This window comes from Lactuca virosa, chromosome 1 (assembly GCF_052849685.1).
Source record: "Lactuca virosa cultivar CGN04683 chromosome 1, Lactuca_virosa_CGN04683_v6, whole genome shotgun sequence".
In the NCBI taxonomy this organism is placed as follows: Eukaryota; Viridiplantae; Streptophyta; class Magnoliopsida; order Asterales; family Asteraceae; genus Lactuca; species Lactuca virosa.
In genome coordinates, this window is record NC_136426.1 from 49,102,753 (window position 1) to 49,112,628 (window position 9,876).

Sequence of the window (9,876 nt, forward strand, 5' to 3'; positions counted from 1 at the left end):
TCTGTTCAATGCAATAAAATGTGTGTTGACCATTTTTATTCAAAGCAAAATGTGATAACTTTTTTCCACTAAAGTTTACAATCGATGATATTAGTATTGGTTTATTACATTATTACAGTTAAGAGTAGCGATATGATACAAACAGCCAATGAAAATAGGGTTAGTAGATAAGATAACCAAGCACAAAATAAAACACAATCAAGGGCAAGGGCGTAAATAAATATAAATATGCATAATATAAGGTAATACAAAATTGATGGAATCAAATCAAACAGACATTTGTTCCTATTTTCCAAACTCAAAGTTTGTGTATCCTTACCAAAAAAAGTAATTTCTACAAGTTCATAAATAGTCCTTGTGACATTGACAAAATTTGGTGGTAAAATGCACAAGAACCCAAGACGTATTTAATGATATGATGAAAATTTAAAACTGTGAGTTACTAAGAAAAGTAACCATACATCTAGCACTCTGAAACATCCCATCTAGCTTTTGCCATATACCAGACTGAGCCTCTAGAAGCTTATCTAACTTGGAATGCCGTCTCATTGTTTCACCATGTATCTGCATTGATTAATATCAATCCAATCAACTCCAAATCCAATAGAATTAAAATTTGAAGCATATGCAAAATCACAAAAGTGCAAACCTTCAAGAACAATCGGATGAGAGCCTGTATGAATTCAAAGTTGTTTCCATGTGATACTTGATGTATTAAATACTCAAGTAGCAGTTCAAGGATTAACAGCTCCGGTCTCTTTTCAGGTTCTTGTTCTTCATCATCATCAATAATCTGAAGCATCCTTAGTTCCATATCCAATGTTGAAGGAGAGAAACTTTTCAGATAATCCGTCAACCCCTCAACTGATCGATCACATACAAAAAACAATTGAAAAAAATAAATTCACACATACGAGTATTATTTTGAGATGATGATGTGTGCGCTTTAGTTTAGGGGCAACCTTGTCATTTTGAAACCACGTTTAGGAAGGAGTAATGATAAACTTACAGTTTTTGGTCTCAACGGATGACCGGATATATTGTACAAAGGGAGACGAGGGCAGATTGGTAACTTTATGAAAGTGATCATCCGCTTGTGTTCCCTTTTCTTCATCGGTGGTCTGGTCAGTTGTTGCTACCTTAAACAAAATTTCTCCAGAAAGGGAGGGTATTGAAGGTAAAAAGAATGGGGCTTTCTCAGGTTTTTTTGGAGGCTCAATCGGCTTGTTGCGTTCCTGAAATTTGCAATTTGCAAAACTACTTTTAATCACAATAGCCAAAACAATGAAATATTTAAGTCTGAGTTTTTGAGAGCCAATAATAATAATATGCATATTTGAAGAGTAAAAAAACAAACCTTAATGATGTCCAAATTGATCAAACTTTGCCACTGGCTCTTGGGTAACATTGAAAGGGTAACAAGATCTGGAATTTGTTTATCAAGCAGTTGAGGAGGCTGAGAGTTGGTGAAAGTAGGCGGCTTATTATCTGAACCACCATCATCTTTAGAAACCTCTCCTCCTCCTCCTGAAGAGATGGAAGGCAATTTAACCTTCACCACCTCCTTTCCACTTCCATAAGAATCAATATGTGGGGCCCCAGAAAACATTGCCTGGTTTACCCTGATAACACACACAACAATACAGATTTCAACTTTTTTTTATTAACATCCCAATCATGAAGCATATGTCACTGCTAAAATTGGCCAAATTATGAAGTTTGAGGTATAAGAATAAGAACTGAGCAGAAAATAGAAACAGCTTACCAGAGATAGACTCCATTCTGATCGACATGAGTTGTAGCCAAAACATCCATATTTGGTGATAAAGACAAAGCAGTAATAGATACATCAACATGTATAGCATCAATCTGCCTTGCCAAAATCACGTCCCAAATCCTAAGAGTGCCATCCATACTGGAAGACAAAAGCCATTTTCCATCTTCACTAAAACAAATGTCTGTGATCCTATCAGTATGACCTTCAAACTTACGAACCATTTTTAATGCCACCACATCAAACATACGTATAACCAAATCATCCGTAACACTAGCCAAAAGACCTGAAATCAATCAAGAGGTTTTTCATCAATTCAATCATCATGTAAGCTACATAACTTTGTGTCATTGTGTGCGTATGATAAGAGAGAAAACATAAACTACCATTAGAACGATGGTAGATGATCTTAACCACTTTGCAACCAATTTCCCACCTTGATTTTAGTTCTCGTCCTTTAAAACTCCAAACCTTAAAAAAAAACACAACATTACTGAGATACACCAGAAACTGGCATTTTAATGTAGTATTTGGTATGATGGAATCAGACAAGGAATGGAATGGTTCATTCCAAAGAAATGGAGAAATAGAAAAGCATGTTTGTTTTGTGCAGTGGAATGGAATGTGATAGCTTCCATTTTCTTAGTTTGGTGCAATATAGCCCATTTTAGTTGAGGTACTTTTCAATGACACCGTTTTTTTTAACTTTTCATTATTACAACTATACCCTTTTGCAAAAAAGGAAACATATTATTTTGATGATAGCTTGTTTATGAAGCACATACCTTTACATCACCATTATACCCTGCACTGATCATTAGAGAATTTGTTGAATCACAGGCAACACCAACCACCTCTCCATCATGAGCACAGCTTCCTTTTTCAGACATGTCCACATAACATCCTCTGCTCATACCAGATTGAAGGTTAAATTTTTCAATCCAACCACCTGCTGTGCCTAGTATAGCAAAATTCCCACATGAACTGATAGTGCAAGCCTGCCATTGAAAAAAAAAAACATTGAGATATAATGTGGCTCAAGCCTATTTTACTAACAATACATTAATAATGTTGTAAATTATTGTAGTAAAACAAGTAATGATACAGACAAGTGACTTAGAACAATTACCTTCACCGGAGCTTGAATATCTGTGGTAGGTGTCAGGATATGCTCACCAAGAACAAAATTTTGTAGCCTCCAAACATATGCATGTGGAGTATCCATATGACATGTAACTACATTCGACCAATCTCGTTCCCTAATTTCAGCTATTACAATTAGCCCCAAAATGAAACATTAGATGACAAGTTTAAGTAAAAACATAAAAAACAAATTTATGAATCAACTGCGACAGAGCAATGTTAGATTTTGATAAGATAACATACCAACATCAAATGCAATCACAGGCTTCAATTTTATTTCTTCTTGCTGAAAAAAAAAACAATTAGAAATGTAAGATGAAAAACATGAATCTGAACAAAACTGTATTCGCTAAAAAATAGGTTTGCATGCTCATCATACCTTCACTTTAAGTTTCTTTGCTCTTTTTGTTACATGACGCTGAGAAAGCTCTCTACTTTGTTGATCCTGATTGAAACAATTATAGATACACATAAGATGAAAATTTATTAAAAAAATCAAGTGTTTAATTTCAATTACACTTTGATGTAAACTACAATAAAGGTAAAACCATACAGAACACATATTATATATATATGTGTGTGTGTGTGTATGCATGTGTGTATGTGTGTGTGCATATATATATAATACTGTGTGTGAGTGCGAAGATGGTATTCAACCTGAATAACAGAGAAGAGGCGGAATGCACGATCTTGACCAGCAGATAGAATGTGTCTCCCATTAGCATAGAACCTGCAAAGTCTCTCTATCAACATGACAGACAACATATATATAATATCTTTGGTTCATATATAATATATTAACATATACACATTTTGTATACATAAAAGAAAAACAAAAGTAATAGTTCAAAATTCACACTCCATACTGACTTTTTATAATACATTCATACTAACAGGTTTGGTGTGATTGTAAACATCTTATTACCTTATACAAAGAGGAGGTGCACTGTGACCACTTCGGAACTTTAACAAACGAGGATCACCATCCCTTGTATCAAAAATCCACATCTACAAAAGTACATATGAAGTAAGATCCAAGAAATGCAATGAAATCACAATCATAGAGATTTTTCATGTTTTTTACCTTTATAGAGTTGTCTGCAGATGTACTCATTAACACCGGTTCATTAGCAAAAAAATGCAATGAAATCACAGAGCTATCATGAGCATCTCTGATAACAGATTGTAGCCGCCTCTTTTCAAGATTCCATATGCTTATGACACCAGATGAACCTCCAGATGCTAAAAGAGGTTGACCATCTACAAAATAAAATGAAAATTGAGAAATATAATCATACATTCTTCAACAATCATCAGCCAATGAGATCACGACAGCTATACATGTTTCTTTTTCACTTAATCTTGACTGAATGACTTAATCGGTTAAGCCAATAAACTTGACTTAACGTATTCAGACACTAACCCTTTACCTATTTTCGCTTCTTTTTTCCTCCCAACTCCTCTCATGTTGAAATTGATGAACACTGAAACCTTTTTTTAAATGTAAGGGTTAAATGGTTATTTAGTCCCATTCAAACGGTTTATTCAGTCTAGAAATAATACAAATATACAATCCTTATGTACACAGCACTTCATCCAGACATAGATCATTATCCATTCAGACACTTTACCAATACAGGACTTAATGTGAGAAAAAAAAAATCCCCTTACCAGTTCTGAATGACAATGCTGTCACAGCACCTCGAGTAGTTTGACTAAAAGCAACCACTTCTTCATCATAACGAATATTGTGAACATGAATCTTTCCATCAGCACACCCAACAGCAATCACATCTAAAGCTGGAGAAGAAACACAACAGGATATAGATGAATTCCACCCTTTGAACTCATAAAGTTTTTTCTTTGTGCTGATGTTCCAAAGTTGAAGTGAACCAGCTTGACTTCCAAAAATCACCTGTTTACATGCTTTCAGTAAGTTAAGTTACTACTAGTGAAGAATATGTGATAAAGCAGCAACAAATGTTACCTTGTTTAAGTAAGTGTCTGGATGCATAATACAACTTGGAGTGAATTCATTATCTAGCAAAATATGTCCAACTGGAGAGGGATTTTCATCAGTTCCTTTGAAGGCCCATATGAAAACATTGCCTTCTACATCAACACTAAGGACGTGTTCTCCAAATAGAAGCAACAAGTTGACTTTAGCATTGTGTCTACTCCATGTAGCTACCTGTTTGTATGCACAATACCTTTCAGCTTAATTTGCATAATTGTACTTTTTCAAAACTATACTTTACAAGCATCAAACAAGACCTTTTTAACAATCTTAAGAAGTAAGAAGGATGTAAATTTAGAACCTGATGAGCACGCTTGAATACCCCAATATCGTTTCCATATGCAGCAAATGTATAGTCACGATATGATGCAAGAGCCCGAATCTTTTTTGCAAGTTGAGGACCTTTTAAAGAATATACAAACATTATAAACTGAATTCTTTTTAGTTTATTGATAGCAGATCACATATTAAAATTTTAAAATGTATAAGTAAACTTACCAACAAGAACCAGACTGAGCTTAGCACACTGTCAAGCAAAGAAGAGCACATGTTATGATTATTTAGATTAAACAAAACCCACAAAGAAAAAAAAATAATTAAATAAATACAGAATCAATACAACCACAAACAGCAGAATGGAGAAAAAAAACAGCTGTCTTACATTGTAAATCTGCCAGGATTTGCCAACACTGACTGTGACAAAGGTCTCTGTGCCCAATCTTTGAACAGAGAAAGGAACGCTGCTTGTGATGTATCCAATTGCACGAAAAGGTTCGAATATCCCCATTTATCTCTAAATCTTCTCCCAGTTGTTTGCAACGCTAAATGAAAAAATAATGGATGGAGGTGAAGAAAAAATTGGAGAAACTAGGGTTTTATTTATGTTTTCGGCTTCAGGGGTTTATGAGAAAAGATGAACCATGTGGTGTCTTTCTTAATTGAAAGAAATTAAAAGGGCTTTTGACATAAAAGTCCTTAAGTTTGGCAAACTTTGTTGGTTTTTGTTTCTGCAGTGATTTTTGGTTCATTAATGCCGAAAAATTACAACTTTTTTTTTTTCAGTTTTACCCTTTTGCGTATTTCTGGTTCATTAAAGCCCTTAAGTTTGGCAGAAATTTTCGGTTTTACCGGGTAAACCTGCAAAAAGGGTAAATTTGAATTTTTTTTTTTTTTTTTTGCAAACTTCTGGCTTTAGTGAACCAAAAACCGCTACAAGGGCAGAACTGAAAAAACTTGCCAAACTTCAGGACTTTTATGTCAAAATCCAAACAAATGTTGTTCAATAAAAAATCTTATCACGCCACTGTTAGTAACTTCAAATATATCTGGACAGTAAAGAAAAAAAGTTTGCATACAATTCTTACAATAAAGCGTGAATTTTAGGAAACATGTATTTGGACAAATTCAACAAACACCATACATACATATATTTGGAGAAGCTCAACAAACATCTCGGGGCATAAAGTTCACATCAATGAAAACCAAATAAAGCAGGAATAATAAACTTGGCACATTATAACTGGAAATAAAACATCTTTCCTTCAAAATTTCATGCAAACTTCCTACTCTCCTCTAAAAACTCTAGACTTTTCAAACACTACAGTAACTTAAATTTCTCCAAATTACACACAAGCTTTTCCCTAAGAGTACTAATTTCTTTCCTAGCTTCAATTAGGACCCAAGCCTAAAGTTCTATAACCTATATGGCCCAAATTGAAAACCCTCTTCCTCAAATCACTGATGAGTCATAACTCAGGAAAAAATTCGCACATTTAGCCAATAACTTATATGGCCCAAACTGAAAACCTAGTCAACATCAACTATAAATATGTATTGCAGCAATTCATAGTGAAATCAAAACTCAACAAGTAGTTGCCAAAATGCATACAAAAAGTAAAGTACTGAATAACAATATAACATAAAACTACATAGACCAAGCACGTGAGCATAACTCCCGGTAGAAGAAAAAAATCCACAATAACATATATTATATGAATTCAGATAAGTTACGAAGTATATGACAGCAAAATATACCAATGAATATTGATTTTCAGCAACATTTAACAATAATTTGAAGCAAGAAAATCCATTTTCTTCAATATTTTCGGATTTCCAATATCAAAAAACAAGAATTTCAGTTCATTAGAGAGTTTTCCAACAAGATTAATCCTCAATTTCATGTTAGAACTGAAAAAAAAAAAACGAAGAGAAAAGAAAAAAACCTGTTCGCTGCAATAGGAGAGGAGTTGTAGCTGTTCGCCTGGTCGCCTGCGATCGGAGAGGAGGGCGGCGGTGCTGATAAGAGGTGATGAACGACGAAGACGGTGCCGGAGCGAAGAGGGAGTGGCCGACGGTAGAGGCTTCGAGGGTGGGAAGTTTGGAAGAATGGAGGCGTAGATAGAAAACAAAGAAAGGCGTGTCTTTTTTTTTTTTAGGTTAAAGGTACTTCACAGACTTTAGAATAGGTTGCATGCCTGTGTGGTGAAGACAAAGAATGCTAGGGTTTAGGGTTTAGCGACGGAAATTCGAGTTTTTATCTCTCCAGACACCTAGCACGTCACTACCTCACCATATCAGAATCACTCTTGATTTTAAATAGGGTTATTGTCACTCTTCATCCGCGCGTACTTTTCATTTTGGTTTTAAAATGTCATTATTCTATTTTTTGCGTGTTATGGGTCCTTATACTTTCAAACTATCTGTTTAATAAGGGAATTTCCCCTTTTGTAGCCGGTTAAGAGAGTTTAGGTTGGCCATGTAAGCTCCAGCTTGGCATGTGGACCCACATTAATGTCCGATGCAACGAGGGTTTCGTCGGCCACTTCACTCAAATTCTTTCCCCTGATTTTCTCTCAAGAAGCATAAAACTTAGTTCATTCGATGGCTAATCCAATCGATTTCAACTCCGGAGCAATCACAATTTGGAGTAACCCAGCTGAACCTATCCCCAAATGTGGTTGTCGTTACCCTGCGGAGAAGAGAATGTCGTGGATGTTGCCCAATCCAGCTCGCAGGTTCTTCAACTATCCATTTTCGATTGTAAGAAATCTCACATAAGTTGATTGTAACTTTTATCAAATATAAATCAGAGTATCTTTGTTACAGTTAAACGGGATGAAATGCAACTACTTTGATTGGATTGATCCTGCTTGAAGGCCCGTATGCACACTACAAGACCATACTTAATGAAATGAGAAGGGATGCGGATAGAGATGCACATTGTTGTTCTGCAAGGATGGAGTCAAAGATGAAGGATATGTAGATTGTCATGATGGAGGAACAACAATTGTTTGCTACACATGTGTTGAAACTGACACAACAAATGGAGAAAGTTCGAATGAAGATCAAATTAGCAATACTTTTTGGATTTGTTTGTGGATGTGGGTTCATGATGATGGTTAATAGTTTCATGTAGGAAGTGTTGCAGTGTTGCTAGTGTATGCATAGATTTTTGGATGCTTTTGTATAGGGATGAGCAAAGGAACCGACCCGGCTGGAACCGGACCCGACCCGGGAACCGAACTTGGTGGAAAATAGGAACCGAACTGGATCGTCGGTTCTTCCGGTTCCGGTTCCTATCGGTTCTTGCCGTGTTTTCAATGTTGGAACCGGTCCTCGAAAAATAGCAACATACGGTTCCAGTTTTTGTCGGTTCTACCGGTTCCCGGTTCTAAAAATCGACAATAATATAACATTCGTCCCGGCCCGACCGGTTCCATCGGATTCCAGTTCCGGTACCGATTCCGGCCGGTTCTCCGATCTATATGCTCATCCTTACTTTTGTATAAGCTTTTGGGTAATGTATGTGAAGCTTTGTATAAGCTTTTGGGAATCTTTTATATGTAACAACACATGGGTAGGGTTTGGGAATCTTTTGTATGTAACACCACATGGGTAGAGTCATAACAATTGACACTTTTGTATGTATTTAACAACACATGGGTTCACTTATCAATGGAAGTCATTCCCACTTTAAGTACTTTTAATAGTTATGCATACAGTTATCAATGGATCACAGACAAAATACTTAAATTGTGCATATAGTTATCAACTGATTCCATTATAAAGGGTATAAAGTCTATAAATAGTACAATCCTTATGTATACAACACATTATCCAAATATACATCATTATCCATTCAGCCACTTTACCAATACAGGACTTGATGTGAGAAAAAAAAATCCCCTTACAAGTTTTGAATGACAATGTTGTCACGACACCTCGAGTAGTTTGACTAAAAGCAACCACTTCTTCATCATAACGAATATTGTGAACATGAATCTTTCCAACAGCACACCCAACAGCAATCACATCTAAAGCTGGAGAAGAAACACAACATGATATAGATGAATTCCACCCTTTGAACTCATAAAGTTTTTTCTTTATGCTGATGTTCCAAAGTTGAAGTGAGCCATCTTGACTTCCAAAAATCACTTGTTTACATGCTTTCAGTAAGTTACTACTAGTGAAGAATATGTGACAAAGCAGCAACAAATGTTACCTTGTTTAAGTAAGTGTCTGGATGCATAATACAACTTGGAGTGAATTCATTATCTAGCAAAATATTTCCAACTGGAAAGGGATTCTCATGGGTTCATTTGAAGGCCCATATGAAAACATTGCCTTCTACATCAACACTAAGAACATTTTCTCCAAATAGAAGCAACAAGTTGACTTTAGCATTGTGTCTACTCCATGTAGCCACATGTTTACACGCACAATACCTTTCAGCTTAATTTGCATAATTGTATTTTTCTCAAAACTATACTTTGGATGAATAAAACAAGATCTTTCTAACAATTTTAAGAAGTAAGAAGGATGTGAATTGAGAACCTGATGAGCACGCTTGAATACCCCACTATCATTTCCATATGCAACAAATGTATAGTCACGACATGAAGCAAGAGCCTGAATCTTTTTTGCAAGTTGAGGACCTTTAAAG

The 9,876-nt window shown here is 35.5% G+C and overlaps 1 protein-coding gene across 2 annotated transcripts; it reads right to left on the reverse strand.

Moving 5' to 3' along the window:
- Positions 1-188: 188 nt before the first annotated feature.
- LOC145124587 (transducin family protein / WD-40 repeat family protein) lies at positions 189-9,478 on the reverse strand. Of its 2 annotated transcripts, XM_079060022.1 has the most exons (19): positions 7,157-7,507; positions 5,596-5,755; positions 5,433-5,460; positions 5,236-5,336; positions 4,905-5,108; positions 4,589-4,832; positions 4,002-4,177; positions 3,843-3,925; positions 3,575-3,647; positions 3,297-3,362; positions 3,161-3,203; positions 2,904-3,043; positions 2,560-2,772; positions 2,161-2,245; positions 1,766-2,060; positions 1,358-1,622; positions 1,010-1,235; positions 650-864; positions 189-564 (listed from the first exon to the last, which is right to left on the reverse strand). In XM_079060022.1, exons 2-19 carry the CDS (start codon positions 5,719-5,721, stop codon positions 427-429), a joined length of 2,721 nt encoding a protein of 906 aa, XP_078916148.1. In that variant the 5' UTR covers positions 5,722-5,755; positions 7,157-7,507; the 3' UTR covers positions 189-426. The 2 variants fall into 2 exon arrangements, with proteins under 2 accessions (XP_078916148.1, XP_078916206.1); XM_079060080.1 differs by lacking the exons at positions 4,905-5,108; positions 5,236-5,336; positions 5,433-5,460; positions 5,596-5,755; positions 7,157-7,507 and adding an exon at positions 9,436-9,478.
- Between the last annotated feature and the right edge of the window lie 398 nt (positions 9,479-9,876).

What these genes read in the sequence shown, in the direction of transcription:
- LOC145124587 (XM_079060022.1), bottom strand. Translation starts at nt 5,721, where the DNA reads ATGGGGATATTCGAACCTTTTCGTGCAATTGGATACATCACAAGCAGC. An exon ending in GCTCAGTCTGGTTCTTGTTG is followed by an intron (nt 5,337 to 5,432) that starts GTAAGTTTACTT and finishes ATTCTTTAAAAG; the next exon opens with GTCCTCAACTTGCAAAAAAG. An exon ending in GCCTCTTCTCTGTTATTCAG is followed by an intron (nt 3,363 to 3,574) that starts GTTGAATACCAT and finishes TGTTTCAATCAG; the next exon opens with GATCAACAAAGTAGAGAGCT.